Source organism: Apis florea, unplaced genomic scaffold (assembly GCF_048593485.1).
Source record: "Apis florea isolate Af1SG1 unplaced genomic scaffold, ASM4859348v1 contig_1794_pilon, whole genome shotgun sequence".
Lineage (NCBI taxonomy): Eukaryota > Metazoa > Arthropoda > Insecta > Hymenoptera > Apidae > Apis > Apis florea.
In genome coordinates, this window is record NW_028256482.1 from 1,611,611 (window position 1) to 1,638,929 (window position 27,319).

At 20.6% G+C, this 27,319-nt stretch overlaps 2 protein-coding genes across 2 annotated transcripts in view; one reads left to right on the top strand and one right to left on the bottom strand.

Moving 5' to 3' along the window:
* Positions 1-759: 759 nt before the first annotated feature.
* On the bottom strand, positions 760-3,544 carry LOC100871776 (threonylcarbamoyladenosine tRNA methylthiotransferase). The gene is made up of 2 exons (XM_003695026.4): positions 2,902-3,544; positions 760-2,037 (listed from the first exon to the last, which is right to left on the bottom strand). The coding sequence occupies exons 1-2, from the start codon at positions 3,297-3,299 to the stop codon at positions 813-815; spliced, it is 1,623 nt and encodes a 540-aa protein (XP_003695074.2). The 5' UTR covers positions 3,300-3,544; the 3' UTR covers positions 760-812.
* A 3,958-nt stretch (positions 3,545-7,502) lies between these two features.
* LOC100867936 (uncharacterized) overlaps positions 7,503-27,319 on the top strand; it is an 88,227-nt gene continuing 68,410 nt past the window's right edge. Inside the window, exon 1 of the mRNA XM_031917401.2 lies at positions 7,503-7,673. The gene's annotated coding sequence lies outside the window, so the exon portion shown is untranslated. The remainder of the gene's footprint in view (positions 7,674-27,319) is intronic.

Here is a 27,319-nt window from a genome sequence, read left to right on the forward strand (position 1 = left end):
AAGATATATAGAGTGTTAATATATTTTTTTTATTTTTTTGGAATATCGACTTTAAAAATTAAAACAATTAAAAAAATTGGTACAAAAATTTTAATTTTATAATTTACCTATTAGTCATAAGAGTTATAAAAAAATTTAATTTTTGAAATAGAAATGAGATAAAGTGAGAGATAGAGTTGTTTCACTTTATCTCAATTTCACTTCATCTAATGCTGCGTTCACTAATTAGAATTGTTCGCAAACTGTGCATAAACTATTTGCAAACTATTCGCAAACAATGAAATTATTATATCTGCACTAAAACTTGCAATAATTTCAATAAATATGTTAAACGCAATGTTACATATTTATACATATGTATATATATATATATATAAACAAATTTATCATAAAATGTGAATATTTTTTTCAGATATTGTAATTTAAAAATATAAAATAAGTAATTTTATGTAAGGATAAAATAAATTATTTTTAAATCATTTTTTACAAAATAAATAATATTCTTTTTTTTAAAATAAGAACTATTGTTTAATTATTTTTTTCTAATATTCTAATTAAACAATGCTAGAAACTATATAAGTGTTAATAACTTTAGCATAATCATTTGTAAAATCAATTAAAATATAAGTATTAGTTTTGAAATTTCACTTCTTATAAATTATTATGTCATTATACTTATATTCTAAAATTTTAAATAATTAGAATGTTAATAATTAAATTTTAGATGTTAAATAATTAGAATAATTTAGAATGCTTTGGTTTGAATACAAAATCTTTGTATATATTTATTTACAATATTAACAAATTATATTTTAAATCATTAAAAATTTCCATAATAATCTAAAAATGATAGCAAGAAAAATTGCTAGAATTGCTGCTATCCTATATTTTGATGGTTTCATTTCCATTGGTATCCCAGATATAGTTCCCTTTGGTAAGAATGGTTTTAACGCTGGAGATGTACCTTCTGTTATTGGTTCTCCCTTCATAGAATATTTTGTCGTTTCTACTATCTTCACTCTAATCATCTTTCCTAAATATTCTTCTTTTAACGGTATTAAAACCTGTTCATAAAATTTATTGTGCCCAACATAATGTTCTTTATCATGGGATATTTCAGTAACTAGTACATCTTGAACGAGTTTTATTCTATTATCATATGGAGAATAAGATTGAAAAAATTCTGACAATCTTTTCGTTCTTTTCTTCACATCTTGTGTTGGTACTTTTGGCATTCGAGCAGCCGGTGTACCCGGTCTAGGAAAAAATTGATTAATGAACAAACTAGGAAACTTATATTTTTCGCAAAGTTTCATCGTTTCTTCAAAATCTTTCTCTGTTTCAGTTGGGAAACCACAAATTATATCTGTTGCTATAGTTAATCCAGGAACACGTTCTCGCAGAAAATTGACAACTCGTTCGAAATCGGCACAAGTGTACTCTCGTTTCATATCAGCTAATACCTGATCGCTTCCAGATTGAACTGGAACATGAAGGAAGCTGTAAACTTTCGGGTGCCTTAAAATTTTGCTCATTTCCTCCAGATGCTCCAGAATGTATGGTGGATTAGTCATTCCAATGCGCATTCTACAACCATTAGGTATCACTTCGATGAGTTTCCATAATAATTCAGGTAAACTGGAACCTATATCTCTGCCATAAGTTCCCGTATCCTCAGATGTTAACCATAATTCGCAAACGCCTTCCTCGAACGCCTGTTTTGCACGATCAACAATTTCCTCGGGAGGATAACTTCCCAATTCACCTCTTGCATGTTTTGTCTTGCAATAAGTACATTGATTCAAACAGCCTGTGTTTATAGCTATGATCTCGATTAATGGATTCCTTCGAACCTTGGGTAAACTTAAAGAAGCACCGCCGATTTTTTTACCAGCTTCTTTTTTTTGTTGCAGAAATCGTACAGTATTTCCTTTTAGAGTTTCTTCAACTACTTCAACCACACGATCGATTTGTTGCACGCCAATCATACTTAATCCTTGTAGAAAAGATGATTTTGGAGCGCCTTGTGGTACACATCTGAAAATAATTATTTTTACTTGTTTTTTTGATTTTATAAATTAGATTTTTAATTTTTTGTTTATGAAAAAATGATTAAGAAAAAAAATATTGTAAATAAATAAAAAAAAAAATTTAATTTTATTTCTTAATAATATAATTTTAAATTAAATAATTTCAATACAATTATTTTTAAATAATTTTTAGATTTCTTCTTCTTCTTCTTCTTCTTTCTAATTTTAAATTTTCGTTTTTCATTAATATTTTTATGCAAATATTAATGAAATATTTAATCATTATTTCATAATTAAAATAAAAATTCTTTATTAATTAATTAAATATTTCTTTTTATAACTTTTAATAACTTCATAGTTTATTGTAGTATATATTAGTAATATCTATCATTTTATTTTAGTTTTTATTATTTTATCATTAAAGAGAATTTATAATTTTAAATGGCATTGAAGAGCAATTGACATAAAATTTGATAGATTTGAAATTAAAGAATAAAATGAACAAAATATAGGAAAAAAAAAAGTATTAAATTATTATTTAAATTATATATAAAGAATTTAGAATCTTTATATGTAAATTTTAATTTTTTCAGAAAATGATATTGAAAATCGTAATTTTATATTATATTATTTTATTTTTTTTCTATTATTATAATATTGTTATAATGATAGTTAAAACTTTTTTTAGTTCATGAATTAAAAATTATAATGATAACAAATATTCTGAATTGTAAAAAATTAAATAATATTAAATCTGTTATATTATATTATCATATATTATATATGATTTATACTTTTCTATTTAAATCTAAAATTTTTATAAAATGATGAAAGAAAATTATAATTTTAAGATACAAAAAAGTTTTCATACCCAGCAACTACAACATGTTTTCCTATTTTTTTTCCAGCTTCGATTTCATTTCTAAAATGATCCTCTGCTGGACTCTTTACTGTACAAGAGTTTAAAAGCCATAAATCTGCTTTATATTTATTTTCTGTTAATTTATAACCATAGGCAGCAAGTTGACCTGCCATATATTCACTATCAGAATTATTATGAGTACATCCCCAAGTTTTCACATAAATTGTTTGTGTTCCTGGTATAATACTATTGAGAATTGGAGGTTGTGGTAATTCTTCAATTACTTGTTTTCGCTTAGAACGAACAGTAATACTTTTTCTTGAACTATAGCGTTCTTTAGGTGTAATATCTTGTGATGATATTAAATCTTCTATATCTTCAATAATATCTTTACACGGAGTTGACATTTTTCATAGAAACTAAGTTACATACGATATTTATAGGTTATAATAGCACATTTAATCTTAATTTAATCTTAATAATTTTATTTGAATTTCATTTTAATAATTAAAACAAAATAAATAATAAAAATATAATAAACAAATAGAATAAACAAAAATATATTTAAGAAATATTTATTAAATATTTCGTAGGTTATGTTTTAGGATTTCAAGTTAACACGTGAAAATATGAAGTCACTCAATGTTGTTTTAATTCTATGGTTAAGATGCAAGAAAAATCTACTGTACCGACATAAGAAATTACTAGGTTTGCAGGCTAATTCACAATATAGTTATTTATTAGACATAAAAAAATATATATATTAAGTCTTGAAATAATTACAAGGTATGGATGTATGATTACTATTTTATTTTTTTATTGTGTTTAATAATATAATATCTTTGGAGCTGAATTGACTAATTTAAAAATTACTATCTTATTTATTATAATTTCTGATTTATGCTACAATTCATAATTTTTTTATGATATGTAATTCTTGATTGATTTAAATATGTATATGTAAAAAATATGAGATTAAATTTTATTTTTAAATACATTTTAGATTATTTTAAAAGTTTTTCTTTAAATTCTGGTATATAGAATCTAAAAATGATGATTTCAATTGTTGAAAATTATTCGTAAAAATTATATGCATAATTCAATAAAATTCAATATTTTAATTTTCACAATAAAATCGCATAATCATATACATTATATCATAGAAATAATTAAATTGCAGAATCGCAATTGCAATAATACATCATTCGTATTAGGCTTAATATGAAGTTTTGTATCTTAATATTTGCATCCAATCTGATTGGATGTTGAAAACATCAACATATATTAAATTCAAATTAGCTTTCAATTAAAAAATTTTATATTTTAAATAAATGATTTTATTTTTCTTTACTTATATGTAACTCATCTTTTTATTTTTTTCATATTTTGAGGTTTTAATTTCACTTTACCACTTATCGTATTCAATAATAATTATCATATTCAATAATAATTATATGTTTATCAATCCTAAACAATAAATTATTATAAATTGTATTAAATAATTAATTATTTAATGAAACTATTATATTGAAAAGTGATAGGAAAATTTGAAATACGAATTAAAATTAAAATATTTTTATAGGCAAATATTGTTTGAAGATATTATTTAATGAAATTAAATAAATCATGAATAAGTGTTATTTATTATTTACATGAATTTTATTCGAATTTGATGTAAATAATAATATTTATTTTTTTTTAATTAAAACACAATAAATTTTTTCATTTTTCATTTAAAAATATGAAAATTTTATTCTGTTTACACATGTTTTATTTTTTATTCATTCCTTAGTTATTGAAAATAAATTTTTAATAACAATATGTTTATTTAATAATTAATAATTTACTCTATTATAATAATTTTAAAATTAAAAATTGTTTATTATATTCTTATACATATTTCAATATAATATAATTCATTTCAAAATAATATTTTCATTTTATTTGTAAAAAGTTGTATCATTCGAAAATATGTTTATTTTTATTCATCTATTTCGAAAATCTATATTTTTCAGCCTTGAAAATAACTTTGAGTCTAATTTCGCCTCTTTATTGGTCTGAATTTCTCTTTCCTAACAGTCCTAATCCAGCCTGGGGACAAGTGACAAAAAGAACGTAATGAAACATGAAAAGAAAATGAAACTTCACATAGAAGAAATACCAGTTATCGGACATAAAAGACTGCTTTCTATCTTCACAACTGTAAAAGCTTGAAAAGATAAAAGCTCTAGATAGAATCATTGAGTGAAAAAAATTACATATTCCCTATAGTAATACATAAAAATTCCGATACAGGATTTGGCCTATATTTTTTATGGCATGTTCTTTTTGAGCGATTTAAAGGGAGAAAAATGGATAATATATTATGAATATTTCAAATGATGGTGAATAAGACATTGAAGTAAACATATTGAAGTAAACTTTATTTCAATAAAAATGAAAAATAAAAAATTTTCTTATTATGAAATTAAGGAGAGAGGCGACATATTTTGATTGTTATTATTTTTATAAAAAATTGATAATAGAATTTCATAAGTAAAATAATTATACAAATTTTATCAGACTATATAAGATAGATTAATTTTTAAAAAATCTTCATATTTCAAAATTGAGAAAAATTGAATAAAAAAAATTTTTGATTCCGCAAATAATTCGAAATTTAATATTTGATCAGATTTGCGAAAAGATATAAAAGAAAACTAAATACTATATTAAATATTAAATTTCATACACGATGTATCAATAATAATTCGCAGATAAATTTCAAATATAGATTATATACTTTCGTGTATAGTTGTTAAATATTTAATATTCATTAATGAACCAATATTTAATTATAGATATATAAATATTATATGCATTAGAATCAAAGAAAAACGTAAAGATAAAATTTTATATATATATATATCAGTAAATTTTTTATTAAAATATTATATGTATATAAAAATATAATGCAATAATATATATAATGTACAAAAACTTTAATTCTAAAATAGAAACATAATTAAAAAAGAATTTAATGCGAATATAAATAATTTCAATAAAAAAAAAATAAATAAAAAATAAAATTAACAAAAATATAACTAACAACGAGTAAATAATATATTAATATAGAAATAAATTCTAATTCATTGAATCTAATTTATAAATTTATCTGTAATTATCTTTAATGTTATAATAATTTATACTATGTTGGATAATAATGAAATTAATGTTCAATGGTTATATTAATTATTTGAAAATTTTCTCTTTGTTGTGGATTATACGATCATTCAGAAAATAGAATTAATAATAATGATCATGTTAATTATTAAATTATTAAATTAATTATTAAATTATATATTGAATTTATAACTAAAATTATACTTAAAAAGAAGTTGAAATTTTAAGAAGTTTAAAACAAAAATAATAATCTTAATTTTTATTAAAGAAAATCATAAATATAAGTTAAATTCATTTGAGATTTTTATAATAAAAAAAATTCACAACTTTATTACAATTAATATATACAAATTTTGAATTTATTTTCATTAACTGTATTATTATTATATTATGTTTTATATTATATTATATATAATTTATATTCGATTAAAGAATATAATATCAAGTGAAACATATATTATTTATTTTTATTATTTTTTTATATTATTATTTATTTATTTATTTATTCATTTGAAATATACAATTAATAATCGATATTATTTGAAATAATTATTTTTAAATTAGACTTCATTTTATTTTGTATAACGAAATAGATTTTGTAATGAAATATTTTTGCATTCTGAATGCATTCTGAATAGAAAAGGGAAATAATGTAATAATCCATGGAAAGCAGAAACTTCAAGTTTAGATTAGGTTAGATTAGATTAGATGATGAATGAAAGGGATATTCGAAGATTGAAAACATACTAAACTCACCACTATTAATCATCAATGATAAATTCGTTAATTCGAAACTGGTGCAAACACTTAAATAATTGAGAAAGATATGTTAGAAAGATGTTAAACAGAAATTTAGGAATGCAAATATTCGTAGAGATAAATTTCCTCAATGATTGAGAAAATATCAATGGATCAACTGATTCAATAACAATGAAATAGATTCGTTCGAGAGATTAATACAGACCATCAAAGAATAATATTCTCCTATATAAATCTTAGTAAAATATAACAAAAGAAAATTTGATTTCTAATTTTCTACAATTTCTGCTATTTTTTACAAAACACAAAATCAATAGCGTATTTACATTTCTCTATTGATGCTCCAATGAATGATAAAAAAAATCAATTTCTTAATTTATACTTGATCAAATAAAGAATATTATATAACAAATATTACTTATTAATTATTATCTAGTAATTATGCAAAGAATAAATGAACATCGGGGGTAAAAAAATCGTGAAAGCATTTATCCTCATCTGTTTTCTTTAACCGAGTATTTGAAACGAATTAAAGGATCGAAGAAAGGATAAAGAAAGTTTTGCCAAGTTTCACGTAGTGAATATAGGTATTTGTCTCGCGAATAGAGAGAAAAGGAGAAGTTAGAAGGACTTGCGCATTGGTTGGCGTTCTGTTTAGCTTGCTCCTCGACGAGTATCTCTAGTTTCTCAGTCACGTGGAGAACTTCCGCGGTTTCGGTTCTTCTTGTTCTCTGTTTTTCGTTTCACATTTTTCAAGTTCGAGTTTTTCCGTGTTACGTTTAATGACATCAAGTGATATTCGTTTAATTGGAAAGAAGAAAGAAGCTGTGATATCAAACAACAGGCGGATTCAAGCCAAAGTAAGAAATGAAAAATTTTCAAATTTTTTTGACCGTTTTATTTGAATCTATTATTGCGATAACGTAGATCTTTGATATTTATTTTAGACTTCGTATTTTTTATTTTATGAATCGTGTGATTTGAAAAAAGTTACCGGTAAAATGAGAATATTCGAGCGTTTTTAATATTTTAATGCTCAATAGTGTTAAATTTAAAATTTTATATTATATTATAAAGTTATTTTATTATATTCGTTAATTACTGAATAATTATTTTAGAAAGTATTTATTTTAATCCAAAGATATTATTAAAAAAAAAAAAAATAAGAATGATCTAACGAAAGAAAAAATTAATTAAACTTATAATAAAATTTATTTTGTCAATATAAAAAATTAGAAACGAATTCTGATTTTTAAATTCGCGAAATTTGTATCCGAAATTTTCTGAGATTTTAAAATTCGAAATTCTTTTTTAAAAATTATTAAAGAGTAAAATCTTAACAAGTTTTGATTTCTGTAATTCTTTTTGCTTTTTTTCTTAGTTAATTAGTAATAACAATGATCATTTTTCTTTTTGGTTTGTAAATAATTAGTGAAATCATAATAAATCATGATAAAATGAATCAAAGATTTAAATATAAATAAATTATTTATTCATTCTTATGTTATGTTATACCTAATATTTTATATATAAATAGAAATAGGAATTATTCTTTACTCGAATTTTCGAATTATAAAAATAATAAAAAATTTGGAGATTCGAAAAGTTAAAAAAATATTGAATTTTCAATATTCTATATTTCATATTTTATTTTTTTTTATTTTATTGTATTATTTTGTTCTCTTATTTTATTTTGTATGGAATGGTATAATTTCTATTGTGATTCTTGACTGACGATTATACGAACGAGGAAGCCTTTGAAAAAGCAAGTTTTACCTTAATAACTTAAAATGCGAAATACATTCATATATCAATATTACTTATATATATCTGTCTGTATTATTTATCGGTAGATCTATATTTATTATGCATTGATAAAATACATCATATTAAATTAATAAAATTTTTATTTAAATTTTGTCATGAAAAAGTTTGCACATCTAAATTTTAATTTTTAATATTTTATATTATACTTTTCATTTTTATAGTTATAAAAAAAATGAAAATATTAATGAAATTGAATAAATAACATTATAAATATTAATATAAAATTAGAAATATTTAAAATTATTATACATATATTTGAAGATTGACGTAATTTTATGATTATAAAAAAATAAATAAAAATTTTGAACTAGAAAATTTTAAAATTTAGTATTCTTATATTATTTTTATATCACTTCGTTGTTGTAAAATACAGAATACAAAAAGATGAAATTTTAGAATTAATTTCATTTTTTTCAAAGAAATTTTTCATCAAGGAAAATATTATTTTTGTGTAAGCTATTATATTTTACATGCAAATTTTCATTAAAATCGAAATTTTTTGATTTTATAAAAATTTCTATATAATAATGTTTCAATATTTTCCTAAGTCTTAAAATGTTATTATTTTAAAATATTATTTTTTATTGTTTTAAAATATTATTATTTTAAGACTATCGATTTTTATACAATTATGGAAAAATTAAATATACAAAAATAGCAAAATATGCATAACATATAAAAATACACAAATTATTTAATATAATAATAATATTTAAAAAATAAAATAGATTTCTATTTAAATTTTATTTCTCTAGTTTATAAAAACTTCAATTTACATAAATATTTGCAATCTAATTATTACATTTCAATAAAACTATTTCAATATTTTAAAATTATTAGGATGCTAAAATCTTTCAATATCTTAAAATTATTTATTAACAACAATGATATTTTATAAAATTTACGTTTTATCATCTATTGATAATTTATTTATTAATTAATAGTTAATTTTTAATTGATGTGATGCGGATCAGATCGTTGTTATAAATATTTTCTGCATACTTTTCATATTTTCCATGCAAGAATGTTCTATTTCTCTTCTCTGTGACTTTATTTAAGTACATTAAATTAAAGCTACTTATCATTCTTTCGTAAAAAAATATTATGAGTTTTTATTTACACTCCGTTATGAAAAAAAAAAAAGAAAAAAAAAATTCGGGTCATTCTAACCTGTACCACACTACTTATACGAGAAAAATCCACGAAATATCATTTGAGAATTAATATTTTGAAGTTTAAAAAATTAAATTTATCCTCCTTTGTATTACATTTGTAATAAATTTTATAATAAATTCTAAATTTCTTTTCAAATAAAATTATGATTATCAATATCGTTATCGATAAATGTTGATAATATCAATATATTATCGATAATTCAATATTATTAAGATATTGATAATAGTTATTAGAATTCTTACTTTTTTCTATATAAAGTTGTTGTTAAAAATTGACGATTATTTACAAATTAACAATATTTCATTGAGTTTTCAAACTTAAAATATTGTAAATTAAAATATTAAGATATCAACACGAATAGCTTAAATATACTAAAATATAATTTTTCAATAAATTCTATTTATTTTTATTACAAAATTATAACATTTTTACATCGCGTTAATAATAATTTTCAAAAAAGAAAAATTCCATTCATCTATATCTATTAATGATATCTTAATAATATTATCGATATATCGAAAACTGTCAAAAAGATATCGATAAAATATCGGTAATTGACAACTCTATTTCGAAAATACAAAAGAAAAACACGTATATCCATGTATTTGTACAATTTTGGTTTGAAAACATTTTTTTGTTAAAATAGTTTAGCTTCGTATCTCGTATCAACAATTGGGATTTCTGTGACATAGTTGAACGATGTGAAACCGCATTAAGCGAATGAACGGTGTGCGAAGAAAGGTTTTATATCTCCTTGTTCTTGGAAAAATTCCTATTTCCCTAGGTGGTGTGAATTTTATATTCGCAGTGCTCTCAAAGATCGTAATCTTCGAAGATATTCCACTTAAGAGTTTTGTTATACTTATATACGAGAATCCTGTTTTGACATGAATTGCTGGAATAAAAAATATTCGAATTTTTTCGATACGAATACATTCTGCGACAAAACTATAAAACCATAAAACAACCTATGATTTTTAATATTCTCAAAATTAATGCAAATTTTATATATTTACATATATAAATCATATTTTTTTAATAGAAAATATAAAACAAATTTTTTTTAATAATAATAAGAAGATAATCATAGTTTATATTTTTTTTCGAAATTTATCTGTTTACGTGAAAAATGACTGCGATAAAAATATTAGATAGATTCGATAAAAGAATGAAATTTTGTTTGAGAATGGAATAGTTTTTTATGTATTCTGGTATGTTAAATCTAAATCATAAAAATTGTATATTAGATTAGGTTTTGAAAGATAAAAGGATAAAAAATTATTTACCCTATACAATTAAAGAAAATAATAATTTTTTTTTAATATTTCTATCAACTACATCATATTATCTTTCCTTTATAAAATTGTCATTATAGATTTTTCTTCTTACGAGATATGCACTTTGAAGATATTTCATTTTTAATCTGCTAATGATGAAAACACAGTTTTTCGAAAATTTGAGTTTATTTTTTTCGCAATAAAAGAAATATATTAAAAAAATATATATAATAGAGCGAACGTAAATAATAACAACAAATCCAATATGTCGAAGCAAGTGCACTAACTAAATTATATTGAATCATATCTTGTATCCCAGAATATCCGATTATTGATATATTAATTATTGATAAATATAAATACAATTGTAAAACTGTTTCTGATATTTGATATTCAAAAAATAAATAATGATATTCAATAAATAAATAAATAAGATAAATGAGATATATAAATAAAATAAATAGAATAGAGTTGTTCTTTAATTTAAACATTAAACAAAATAATATTTTCAAATAGTTATTTAATTTAAATTAAATTTATTTCCAAATTTATGAAGATACTTCAATTTTTGTTTTCGTATTTTTCTCTGTGAAAAATGCAAGAAAATGGCTACGCATACTGATGAAAACACTTGAATTGAGTGTGAAATATATGGAAAACATTTTTTTCATTTTTCATATTTCTTAAAAAAAATTCATAACATAACTGTATGCCATAAAATAAGAAATCCTTATGACACATATATTTACAACGTCTACATTGAATGTATTAAAATAGAAAAAAAAAAATGTATTTCGATTATTGAAATAAATATTTTCGTCGATTTATATGTTCAATAAAACATTCAAATATTATTCTGATGAAATTCTATTCGTTAAACAATTGTGAGTATATAGTCACATTTGCATATTCTAGAGTGGATAAAAAAATATTTTTCATAAAAGCTGGTTTATTAATTAAAAAATGAAAAAGACAAGTTTTATTTTTTTTTTATTTTTCTAATAATAATAAATGATAATAAAAAAAATTAATATTTAAAATAATCAATTGAATGAAAGTTTATATACTTAAAATATTAAGTTAAATAATTTTTTTTCAAAAAATTTGATGAAATTAATCCTCAGAACTTCCATATTCTTTAATGTTTCGAATACAATTATTATCACTATTGCATTGTTTATTATTATTTAAAAATTTTTTAAGGTTTTAAAATATGGTATTTGATATAAGCCGTAAAATCATTATAAATAATTCTAAAATTTAATTTGCAAATTTTTAAATCTGATTTTTTTAAATGTATACCTATTTTTTGTTTTTATTATACAATGTTATACAGATTAAACAAATTTTCAAGCATTTAGTTACGTGAATATCATTTAATAGATCGTATTTATGTCTCTTAAAATTAGGAATCGAATTATATTTCGTTTTATAGTTTCGTTTTATATTTACATTACGCTACGATAAATTCCAACATGCTTTCAAAATTTGTGGATATTGTGTAAAGTTGGCAAACGTCGAGATATAATCGATAGAACTCGTAAAATTTAAGGAATCAGTATTGATATTGAACAACGTTGATAGAAACGAATCATTAGAAGGTTTATATGAAAATATAAATATAAAGTTTGTGAAATAATTTTTATGAATGAATAATTGACTTCAAATAAACATATTTTAAAAAGTAAAATATTGGCCTTTGTTAGGATGAAAAATTAAAAACTTTTTTTTTTCCAAAAAGTTATTTACTTTGTTTTGTCAATTTCTCTAATTGTACTTCGATTTATTTTTCATTATGTTGAAAATTATTTCACCAATCATTTAAAAAAAGACATATAAATAAAAAATTTTGTTGCAATATTTTTTTCCTTCATAATTTCAGAGTGATGTTCTTCTTCTTCTAATATGTGTAATATTATACTAATATTAATAACTTCTTTTATCTATTATTGAATTTTTTAAAAAATTATTTTTTTAGAAGTTAGAACTTTATATCTATAAGTTAATGATTCATTGATTGAAAAGAATTTTTTATTAATTAGATAAAAATATTTAGATAATAATAGAAAAAAAGAAAAAAGAAAAATCGTGTGTACTTTTTGAATTTTATTTTTATATTTATTAATCATTTTTTAAAAAATTAATAGATTTTTATGCAAATTTCTGACTTATTTACGTTATCTTTTCTAATTTAATTTAACACAATAACATATTCAAATTTAATTGCTTGCTTGTTAAATAAAAATAAAAACCATAAACTCGTGATTAAATTACATTATTTTATATATTATATATTTTTTTATTTATGTTTCCATTTTTCTTCTTTCTAATATTCTCTTTGTTCCTATTACAGGAAATTGTATAATATTTTGAAAAATAAGAATATCACTTCCATAACATTGCTCAGGATGAAATAAAAAATTCGAATGTTTCGTTTCCTCTGAAATATGTATTTCTGTTTTATTGTTTGAATTTTCAATACCTTTAAACAATGGATTCTCTTCGGTATTCTAAATCAATATTCAATACCTGGCCAAAACGTACATGATAGACACAAAAGTGCAGTTATAATATATAGTTTATATATGTATATTCATTGCATAGAATAAATTTCTGATAAAATAAAAGATGTTGATTAAACAATTTGATTACAATTGTGCATATCCATTATACTTAAATATGTATAACAACAATAATAATAATAGTATAGTAATAACAATAGTGTAGTATAATTTTAACTAAAAATAATTTATTTTTTAAACATAAATTGAACTTTTGTGAATAATGAAAAAAAATGTTTTCTATATATAGGATGTTATTAGTGAAAGTGTATATATATATATTGTACACTTGCAATTTAGACTGTTTGAGTTTTCAAGTTTTAAAGTCTTAAGGATTCAAAGTTCAATTCAAAGAGATCTAACATTTATATTCAACTGTGACTTGGAGGAGGATTTAAAGTTTAGAATTTGAAGCTTATTTAACTAGAGTTAACGTTATTAAAACACTAGAATATTAAAATAGATTTTATTAGAGTAGATGACTCAATAACTAATGTATTTTTTAATGTATTAGTGTGAATCTTAGATAGTGTACAAAAAATTTTCTTTTCAATTTTTTTAATGAATTAATTAAAAAATAAATCATATTTTTTTTTATCTATAAAAATTTTTCCAATAGTTTTTCCAATAGTGTTCTAATTTTTTTTTACAACTAATCATTTTCATGTTTAGCTATTTCATATTTTTCAACTTACAATAGAGAATCACTTTAGATAAAGATTACTATTAAAAAAAAGAAATGTACAGAAAAAATAAATATTAGTTTCAATTAAAACAAATATATTCATGAAGTGAATATATGAATATAAATAATTTATAATCTTTATTTAATATCTATTAATATTTATTCATTTATTTTGGCTATTTATCTTTACAATGTATATATTTCAAACAAAAAAATTAGCAAAATAGTTTTACCACTTTATAACTGATCTTAACTCAACAATTTTTTCATTAAGGCCAATGAAAAATACATAATTGAAATACATAATTCATTTACATATATTAAATAAATAAATAATATTAATATAAAATAATTAAAATTTTTATATACAACATGAAATGAATATTTTGAATAGTGTTTCGATTAATGCGAAATTAAATAATTATTTCAAATTAATTAATACATTTTAGAAAAATTTTTTTGAAAATATTCCAATTTTTCATATTTTAAATATTATTTTATCTAGCATTGATCGTAACACATCTATTATGAAATACTAGAGTAAAATCTTGTATTTGTTGAAGCGACGTGATAACGAAGTGAATACTATCCATATCCGATAAATTAAATTTTGATTCATCCGACTAAAAAATTTTTCGTCAAATTTTGTTCTAGTTGACGTGATTCTGGGCAAATATTAGACGAATATTAATATCATTTTTTTTTTCATACTTTCGAAACACGATAAATTTGTATAAAATATATCGAATGCAAATTCAATTTTGTTCTATAAATTCTGCTTTCATTCAAATAAATTACTCGTTGTGTCACACTTTTTGAAATATGATTTTCACAGTTTTATTTTTCAATTGCCATATATGGATTCCATGAATTCAATCTGAAATTATAAAAGTTTTTATTCCTATTTTTAATTGCTGAATATATAATGAGATATGAGGCAATCAAAAAAATTAAAAAGTATTTCATAAGATGAAAAATAAATGTATGTATATATTAAAAGTGAAATAAAAAAAATTAAAATTTTACAATAATTTTATGAAAAAAATTTACCAGATTTAATAATATGCAAAATATAATTTCTCTAAAATTAATTTTTGAATTACAAATGATGAATTATCTTTTCTTTTTTTCTTTTCTTGATAATAGCAAATGTTTGCATGTTTTTGACATTTTTGTATCAAAAAATCATATAAGGTATTATTATATTCCTCCATTTTTGAAAAATCGATTAAAAGGAAGCTAAAAACAAGCATAAACGTAAAAGTTGGTATTAAGGTTAAGTTATTAAGTTATACATAATTTAATTTTGCATCAAGTGAAGATAGAGTGAGACGATTCTATTTCTGTCATTCATCCATTTCACTTCATCTAACGCAAATTTTAATTGCTTATAATTTAATAGATCCGGTTTTATACATATTTTTATATCAATTTTTGTTTATTTGTTTATTTTAATCTTTAACACTTTGTATATTAAAAATAATTTAAAAAAACCAAAAATAAACTATAAAAAGAATTAAGAAATTGTAAAAGTCTATATAACATCAAATGCTTTATCTTTTTTTGCAAAATTAAATTTAAATTTAATTTTATATTTTTTTATTAATACAATTAGAAACATGAAAATTAATTAAAGAGATTCATTTATTTAAATAACAAGTATTATAGTTTGAAAACTTTTTGTTTTTTGCATATCATATCCATTTTATAAATTTTGTATATTCAAATTTTTTGTATAAATGTATATTCATAATATAATTATAATAATATAATAATTTTATAATTCATCAGATATTTGTTTGATGAATGAATCTAATTTTTTTATAGTATGAATACAGCATATATGAGTACAATGTACTATGTACATTCTTTTCCAAAAATATTAGAATTCCTCGAGTAAAACGTAATTTCTATTAGATTTATGTTATATTATATTATATTATTTTGAAGAAAATAATGAAAATCTTAGTTGAACACATAATAACTTCACGCAAATCAATATATAGAAAAACAGTTATACATAGAAATAGTTATAAAATATTAAATAGCAATAATTTTAAATAATATTTATTTCATCACAAATATTTTTTTCCAACTACCATTTATTTTTCATTTCCTTTGTAATATATAAAAATTTAAATTATTTTTTTTTTGTACTTATCATATCATGTCAATTTACATTCCCATATATTTATAAATAGAAATGAATTTTACATTTCAAAAATTATTTCAATATTTTTTAATAAATTTCGTGTTATGTTTGTTAATTTTCTAAAATTTTGTAAAATATTTTTTGTTAGACATTTTTAAAGGACAGTATATTTATTTAAAATTCATATCTTCTTATTATCCCCATATATTCCATGATGGAGTTTTTAGTGTTTAATAATAAAGGAAAACATAACCGTTAAAAGAATTTTCATATAGTAGAATACTCTTCTTCTCTCATGATTGTTATGCTATATTTTAAAAAGATTGATATGAAATAACAATTGCAAAAAGTAATATACGAATAGAATATTCTTTTTTTTCAATAGATGTTATTCTTCATCTTTCTACTAAATCATATAAATTTTTAATATATTAAACATTGATTATATTTTACAATTTTCCTTTTTCAAACCATTTTAATACTTTTTCTATGCCACAATGTGCTTCAAAATGTGAATCTAAATTATATCGGCATTATTCTCATCTTCAGTAACAATTTAAATTAATTTTAATATGATATAATAATAAAGTCTTAATAGACAATTTTTAATCTTCGGATATTAGAGGTATTTCGTATTTTATTTTGTATCTATAATACATTATAATTTTACATTTCAAAAATTATAATATTTTTAATCAATTTCATATTGTATTTGCCAAACTTTTTTTCCATGGATAACACTTTTAGAGAGGAATGTAGAGGATATCTATCTAATATTCACATCTCAATATTCTCATATATATGTATATTTTGTATCTATAACATATATTGCATTTCGAAAATTAAAATAATTTTAATTAAATAAAATAGAAAATAATTAAATAAATAATTAACAAATAACAAAATAACAATGAATTTAATTTTGAATTGAAGTTATAATAATTTTTGATAAATTTTATATTGTATTGTAAATTCAGGGATAACTTTTTAGAGGATATAGTATATCTACTTTATAAGCATTGTTAAATATGAACATTATCAAGCACGTTGTAACCCTTCATTATTCCCTTACCATTTTCTCTCGTTTCATTATCAATAATGGCTTTCTCGATCAGTGGTTCCTAGAGTTACGTACATGTATGTGCATCGCGTGCAACCAGTTAATCGAAATATTCGTTATAAAAATTTAGTTTTAATCGATCGAGAAGGGTAATACTATTAATATCGTTTGGGTTATCGTTATTTTGAAGTTTTATTTCAATCAAGGTTGATATAACAAAGTGGACATATTTAAAAATATCATTTTTAAATATATTCATATGATTGTGTAAAATAATAAATTTACATATGTTTGGAACAATTATATTTTTTCTTTTTGAAAAACAATAAATGTAACATTTATTTATAGATTATTAATTATACATATATTTTATTTAATACATCAGTGAAAGTGATGTTCTTTAATGTGTTTTCATATCCTTTATTTTTGCATGATTTTAACTATTAAATAATTTAATAGTGTAATTATTAAAATTTGCTATTAAATTAAATTTTTAGTCTTTAAATTTTAAAAATACAGAAAATGTTAAAAATTATGAATGTCTCTAATTTTTACAATCAAATCTTTTTTTTTTTTAATCTTTTAATATTAAAATTTTTCGATCTCAATTTTTTTATTAATATAATTTGAATATTAAATATTAATAATTTTTAATTTTGTAATCCACATTGTTTTGTTCGTGCTTATTGTTTGTATTTGTTTATCATAATGCATATATTAATTATTAAAAAAATAATTGTTTAATTTTGAGTAATATAATATGTTTTCAATTAAGTTTCACCAGGATGATATAAATGGAATATTTCATATAACTTTGCATACAAATATATATCAATATATATGTTAATATTAATAATATTTCATGGAAACATAAAGATTCATAAAAAACAAAAAACAACCGAGTTAAATTTCTTTTGATTTTATTATAAATATTAATATCCGTAAAAATATTAATAATTAAATAAAAAATTCATTCTAAGATTTTTGTACATTTCTAAACGAAATCTTCACTATAGTCCTGAATATGATTACTAATGATTGGCAGAGTTCTTCTGGAAGAAAAATATTTAGGATGGAGATCTTAAGAGAAACTTATTGCATTTAATCGAGATACTTTATTCGATTTAGCAGATACCCATTTTTATACGCAATAAAAGACGATCTTTAGAAAATTGGAATTCTTCCAATTAACTGATTGGTTTTGTGGATCTGTAAAGATCTGTAAAGAAAATAATGAAGATATAGAGGAACAAAGTGTGTATATACTGCATTTGATACCATCCGTGTCAAAATGTTGGTATTGTATGAAATTGTATACATTGATTTTGATAGCGATTAATATAACAAGTTGATAATGATATAAATACATAGTGAAATAATTAAATAACAAATAATATAAGCATAACATTAATAAATAGTATTAAAATAAAAATAATTTTTTTCGTCGAAAGATGGTATTAATTTTTTTTTATTATGATGGCTCTTATCCTCTAACTCTCAAACTAATTAATATTTACTTGAATTAATATTTACTTTTTTTCAAAAAATTAAATATTTTGCTTGACAAAAAATGAATAATATTTGAATAAAAATTCTTTTTTAAAACGTTTTATATTAAAGTTTTACGACATGTAATATTAACTGTGCTTTTCATATATTCTCAAGAAAAGCTTATAACATGATCTTGTCGTGTAATGCGTTTGCTTTCGTACTTCATATTCCATAAAAAGATGATATAAAGAAGAAAAGAAAATATGTATAGTGAATCGCAATTTTAATCTTAGGTTTTTGATGAAAAAGCATAACACGTTTTCGATGAGCTGTAAGTACTTGTATATAATATACATACTTAAGTACTTCAATAAATAATTAGTAAATAAACTTTTTTCTTCATAATCTTTCTTTCAAAGAGACAATCTTATTATAATAGATTGATGAGTTTCTGCTTCTATTTTTTCCCCAAGAAAATGAAATGTAACATAAAATTCATTAAAAATATTATCATTTTTGAGATATAAAATGCTGTGATATAAATATACAAGATATAATACACAGTGTCCTTTTTAATATTAAGAATAATATTTTTATCCTTAATCCAAAATTATTTTTACCAAAGATAAAAATTATTGAAAAAAGATATATAAAATTAATGAAATAATAATCTTAAAATGATTTTGAAGTGGCTTAAAAATTTTATTGATCAAATTCGATTTAAGTATTATTACAAAAGATAACTTTTGCTCGCGATTAGAATTTATGAATAACATAAAAAAGAATTTTGTCCCGTTTTGTTTCGTTCCACTTTAATATATACGGCGTCCCGTTAATATTGAAGCACTCTGGTTCGCAATATACATAAATGCAGTAAATTTTGACACTCAAATCGCGGTAGAGAATTACCGTAAATTATTCGTCTGCGCCAGATCTTTAAACCAATAAGATAAAAAGTTATGAGATAAAATTAAAATAATTAAACTTTTAGTTAAAAGTTTCAATTCAAGAACAAAATTTTGTATTAATTTTACTATATATATATGGAGAAACTTAAACTTATAATTTAGAATTTATAATCATCTTGAAACTTGAAAAATATTTCTATAATTGTAAGGTTTTCATAATCATCTTGCTTACCAGCAATTGACATATTTTGATCTTATCTTCAGAATATTATCTCTCATAGAAAATGAACATACATATGGACAACAATAGATATTGATTAATGTTAATTAATATTGATTTATGCATAGACATAATTACTTAGATGAGATCAATTATAATCTGCAAATTATTATTACCAGAAATTCATAAATATGATATAAAGTTCTTCGATCCAGTTAAATTTTAACAATACTATAATTGCAAAATATATATGCGTCTTGTTAAAATCAATTGCTTTGAATATTGAATGTGTATATGAAATATTTTAAATTTTGAAATTGAATGATTTCTGTGAATTTCTGATTTGATTTATGAATAATTTTTTTTAGGTGAATGTAAAGAAAACATGATATAGAATTGTACAAATATTTAATGCAAGATTAAACGTAGATAGAATCGAAACTAATTAGTAATCGAATAATTGAATTTTTGAAAATCGAGAGATTGAAATTGAGTGAATGTGTTTTATACAAAAATTAATAATTTATTACGTCACATGTTCATATTTTATTTATTTTTTTCTTGAATTTATAATATCTTTTCGATATGTTTCAGCTATCAAATAAATTTTCTATAAATTCTGTCGCCAACATTATTCGAATAATCGAACGTTCGATTAATCAAAATCTTATCGTATATAAGGTATGTTAATATATTTTGAAACTTTGAAAAATAATTTTCAAAGAAGCCAAGACAAACGCAAAAGTTCTAATATATAAAAATATTAATAGAGATTTATTTTATTAAATATATACAATCACAAATTACTTCAATTACATTACAGATAAAGCAAGACATAGATATAGTGAAACAGTTCTATCTCCGTCACACTTCATCGTCTCACTTTATCTCTGCTTCGCTTCATTTAACGCAAACTTAAACTGTTAATAAATCAACCAACATTTTTGTATATCCGCTTTTTTGTTTCTTTTATTTTCTACAATCAATCAAATATATAATTATTCTTCGCAACTGCAATACTAGTATTGTAGTGGATTGTTAAGTGTCGAATCTTTCGATTAACATGTATATGCGTATGAAGAAGTTGGCGCTTGTACATCTATTGACGTATTTTTCTTCATGAATGGATTGTATTAATGCGAGAACGTGTCTTCAGAAAATCCCTTTCTAGTTCAATTAGAAGGATTACCCCGGTGGGACACGATAATAACTAATAATATCGCGATTAGTGTCTGATTCGCGACATCCCCAAATTAGAGGAAATTTTGAATTGAAATGAGTTGGTTGGTTGCCGTTGAGTCAAAAGTCTGAAGTATGTCAAAAATATATAATTATAACTGTCGACTAAACTTTCGAAAATGACAGATAACATTATCGTTTGTTTAGGCTTAACAGAAATCTGCGATAAGTGATAAGAAAAAGTGAAAAGTTTCTATATGAGGAATTTTTCTGAATAAATTGTTTATAAATCTCGCGAGCAATAATAATAATATATATTATATTTGAATTGGATTGAAATCATATGTTCTCCTTAGAATTCTATATTAATTACAGAATCTAGAAAATATTTAATTTAAATCTGAAAACATTATGAATGTCTCGAAAAATATGAAGAAATGTTATTATCGTACTGTCATATTATTATTCAATGTTTAATAAGTATTTAAATTGTGATTCTTCACAATATAAAATTTCTGTTCTTTTCATTAAAGTTCGATAACTACGAACAATTTCGTGATATAGTTGTGCATGTGATATTCAATTCTGAAGTTCTTCGATAGCACTAACTCTTTATATAAGAGGGCTGAGCGGAATATTTGCATATCAACATAGGAGAAGTCGAGAAAATCTATGTACATATTGCCGTTCATCTGAGTGTATTAGATTTTGTGGATTATTCAAAGCATTTATTTTTATAATTCACAGCATATTAAATTACTATGAAATTGGAAAAAGTTAAAATTATTTATGATTATTTATGATTATTTTCTACTATTGAAAGAAATTTGTCTTTAAACTTCCAGATATCGTGTGATATGTAAAAGTTCCTGTAAATTAATATTTGAGATAGAACTTTGAATATATTTCTAAACATATTTCTTGTTTGTTTAATCGTTATAATATTTTAATAAATATAAATAATAAAATAACATGATAAATTAATAAAAATAATATTTTTTTTTTTTAAATAAGTATTTTTCGTTTTCTACTCATTAGAGAATAATTTATATATTTTAAATGAAAATATATTATAAACTATATTATAAAATACATTAAAATTTGATAATAAGTAATAAATATAAATCTTTTAGAAAATAATACTTATTAGGAATTTCCACTTTTTTCAGAAGGAAAGAGAAATGTTAAAATTTTTAATCTTTTTCAATAAAAATTATTTTAAAGAAAATATTCATTATACATTATTAAACAAATGCTATAAATATTATCTTTAATCATATCCAAAAGCATTAAAAATTTCTAATCAAATCATGAAATTATAAATTATACCTATTGATTAAATTTAAATAAGAGTTATTTTTGTTATATTGTTGTTTTTTATATTATATTTTTATACATGTATCTGGATGTGCATCACTCTGAGATGATCAGTCAAAATATATCTAATATATTTAATATAATCTAATATAAGATGTCTTAATGATAATAATAGTAATAATAAAAAAAAAAGAATTATTCTTACATAAAAAAAAAAAGGAAAAAAATATATAAAATAAAATTTTTTCATTTAAAGTTTTTTAAATTCTTTTAAGTTAAACATTTAATCTAGTATTTTCAAACTGTGAATATAATTTAAATATATGCAATATAATTTATATAATATGTTAAAAAATATAATTTAAATAACTCATTTTATTTAAAATATGTTCTATTATAAGTATATAAAATATAAGAAAAAGTAGATCAAATCTTTCATACCTGAAAAAAAATAAGATAATTCTTTTTTATACAATTAAAAAGATTGATGTGGCCAATTATATCCTTCCAACCATGCCAGGTTGTATTCACGATTTAAGAGATTTAATTATAGAAGATATTTTAGTCTGTTCAGCATCTACTTTCAATACTTCTCTCTTGAGATGTTCTTTTTCGTTTAGCAAAACAAATGTGAATTACTTTAATGGTCTTCCGCTTGGAAGAAGAATTGTAACAGCTTTCTCTTTTTGATTTTATTTTATCAATAATTGCGATAATTCCTTTTTCTCTTTCAATAAATATTTCACATTATTGATATTAATTATCTATATTTTTTTTTTATTCATAAATGTAATTATTTTATTTTATGATTTTAAAAATTAAAATTAAAATAAATAATTCTTATTATTAATTTCAAGTTTAAATTTAATAATAAATATTTTCTTAATCTAATAGAGAAAAATTTCGAATGAATAATACATTAACATTTAATTTATAACAAAATTGTTATTTATATATTAAAAATATTCTTTTATTTAATTTAATTTTTACAATTTTACATGATTTTTACAATATCAATATGAATTGATATTGGGAAAAATCAGTAAACTAAACAATTAGCTTAAAATTTACAAGAGAGGTTAAAATTAAATTATATTTAGATTAGTTTTTATTAATTTTATAAATTATTAGTCAAGTATTTCACATTTTTATTAATTTGCTATTTGCTATTTCTTTTATTATAAGAGCATAATTATGAATACGATTCCAATTAATATATTAAAATTCATTAATATTTTAAAAAATGATTAATAATATACGTTACCTTTTTTATTTCTTTAAAAATTATAAAATAAAAGTAAATTTATTTTTATAAGCACGTATAAAAATTTTTTACTATAATTGAAACAAATATTGCTATAGAGAATGTTTTAGAGTCATCATAATATTTCATATCAAAACTATCAATACTTTATACAAATCAAAACTTTAATATCTCATTTCCATTTTGTCTCATATTCAATCCTTCATAAAATCTCTAATTTTCATGATAAAAATCATTTTTTACACCATTTTTCAATTTTGTTACAAATATTATTTTTCTCAAATAATTCATCCAAAAAAAAAAAAAAATCATCTGTGTTTCAAATCTGTTTCATTCCTTTCGAGTCATTTCGAGTAATGAAGCTTCTACTTTTTACTGAAGGACATCTTTTGGAAGGAATCGTACGCGAGAGATAGTTTTATGTTTCATATCGCGTCGTGACTATTAAAGAAGCATATTGCCACGAGCATACACGCATATTGCCAGAACACGTTCTCGACATTTAAAAACAGCCAGAACATCCTGGCCATTTCCTTTCATTATTGAGCATTTTTTATTTTTGAACTATATAGTCAATTGCAAAAATATTTATATATTATTTTATAAAGAAAATTATGTATTTTGAAAAATCTTTAATTATTTAAAAAAGTATTATGATCTTGATTAATATTTTAATATAAAACAATGTCGAAGTTAGCATTCTGAGTAGTATTATGAAAATTTTACTTGGCTAGATTGTTGTTCATTAAAAAATTTATTTCATTAACAAATATTTTCGAAATAGTTAAGATTAAATTTGAAATCAGATTAATTTTAATCAATTTTATTACTATAAATAATTGATGGCAATCCAAACCTAATGCAAACTATTAAATTGGTTAATAGTTAGAATTTTTATTTGATTTTCATTTGAAATTAAATTTAATATAAACTGATGTCAAATAAAAATTATTAATTTATTTAATTTCATGGTTTATATTAGATTACATTAATAAATAAAAATAAATTGACACTAAAAACCTTTATAATATTATTCAATGATCTTAAAAAATTATTGAGATTAAAAAGTGGTATTTTTTGTAAATATTTATTAAATCTGACTTTAATGAAAATTATTATGTACATAGAGCACAATGAATTATATGTAGAGCAATTTATTTTTCGATCTCTTTGAATAAAATTAACTTTTAAATTTTTACTATTTTCAGACTACAATTTCAATTGAAAATATTTTTTATAAACAAAGCATTAAAACTTGAATATTTTATAATTTAATATTTTACTTTATTTTGTATTTTACTTTATTATGGAGATATATTTAAAAAACGGAAATAATATTGAAAGTTTAACTATCAATTTCCTTCTGTGATATTGCTTCCTATTAAATATTCACATTGTTTTCTATAAAATAAAATTATTGCAAGATTTGATGATATAGTTGTAAATATTGAATTCTCTAATAGAATTAATCAATTTTGTTTTTCGAAATTATTTATTTAAATAATTCAATTAATTTATCAATTGCATTCTTGACAATAAAATTATAAAAAGAATCAAACTTATTCAAATTCTAAATATAAAATTGAGTACTTGGAATTGCATTTAATTGATTTATAAGTGACTTAAATATTGATTTCATGTTAAATTTATAATTAGTCTTTTATTTTCAATTTTCTATTTTAAGAAAAAAATAGATATATGCTATAATATTATAGCAAATTCATAATCATTAAAAAATATATGATAAAAAATTATTTACAAAGTGCATATTCTTTATATATTATATTAAATTTATGTAATCTTGCAATAAAAAAATTATAGAATTTCTAATTTTATAATAAGAGTTATTTTTTATATTACTATATTAATTTCATTATAATTTCGTTGTAATTTTGTAATTTTTCTTAAAATGTAGAATAATTTTTATAAGAAAAGTTTGTGTTGCTGAAAATTCCCTTATCTGAACAGTCTTGTCTCTCTATTTTAGTTCTATGGAAGTATAATAATAAAGATTCTACTGTGTTCATCATCGTTCGATTATTTTATAAGTAACGACTTTAATAAAAAATTTTAGACCTAAATTGAATGGTTTCGAGGGAAATATAAAATTAATATTGAATTATACATAAATAATTATCACTATTCATGTTAAACAGTGTCAAAGATCTTTTTCTTATTCTTTGTCATCTTACCTATCTTTTAAAATCCATCATAGTAATGCTATTTTTGTAGTTTTAATTTTCTTGAACTCATTCACAAGATCTTAAAAATATTAGTATTCTAATTATATTAATATTCTATTATTAATTGATTAGATTTTTGGAACATGGTAATAAAAAATAATATAATATAGTATAATAATATAATGTGTAATATAATAGTAATAGAATCTTTTATCTTCATATCTCAAATTTTATAATAATAATATAAAAAGTATCTTAAATAAATTTTTAAAACTTGCTATCAAACTTAATGAATTTTTGATATTGTTGTAATCACATACTTATTTATGATCTTTTGCTGAATCTTCAAACACTGAACACTTAAATATATATTCCGTTGTTTAATATCTAGAAAAATTTATTTTGTTGCTTATTATTTTTATTATTACACATTAGATTAGATTAATTTTATAATATTTAACTATTAGAATATTTTATATTTAAATGTTCCATTTAATTTTCAATTTTCTTTTTTTAATTTTTAAAATAACTTTTCAAGAATTAAGAGTATTTTAAAAAATATAATTTCTTAATAATAAAACAAAAAATTTTGCAAAATTTTAATAACGAAGTTAAATGAATTTTTTAATAGATTTAAAAAAGATTTAATAATAAAATAATAATATATATTATTATAACAAAAATAAACTTATTCAATTTAATAAATTAGTTGATTAAATATTATCCACATGAATATCTCAAAAAGAAACAATTAAATAAAATGAATAAATCTCTAGATATCAATAACACTCATAAAGAAATATATCATTTATTAAAATTCCATAGCATCTGCATTAGCCTCTGCATGCTGGAACTGAATCATATTTTGATTTTTACGACAAGTAAAAAATTTGGCACGGAAACGAAGAAACATTTTAACTTTGGCAATCAAATAACTACGGAATATAAAATGCAGGATCACGTTTCACAAAAGCTTTAGGAATATAATTTAAGAGGATGTGATAATTATTATAGTAATATGAAATTAATAACGAAGTTAAAAAAATTAGATTAATAGTATATTGTACACAATAGAAGCTATTGTGTTGTACAAATATTTGACATTGTATTTAAAAGTTTAATAAAAATTATTTTATTTTACTTAAACTATATTATTACTTAGCTTTAATATATATTTTATGATATTATTATTATTTATTATAATTT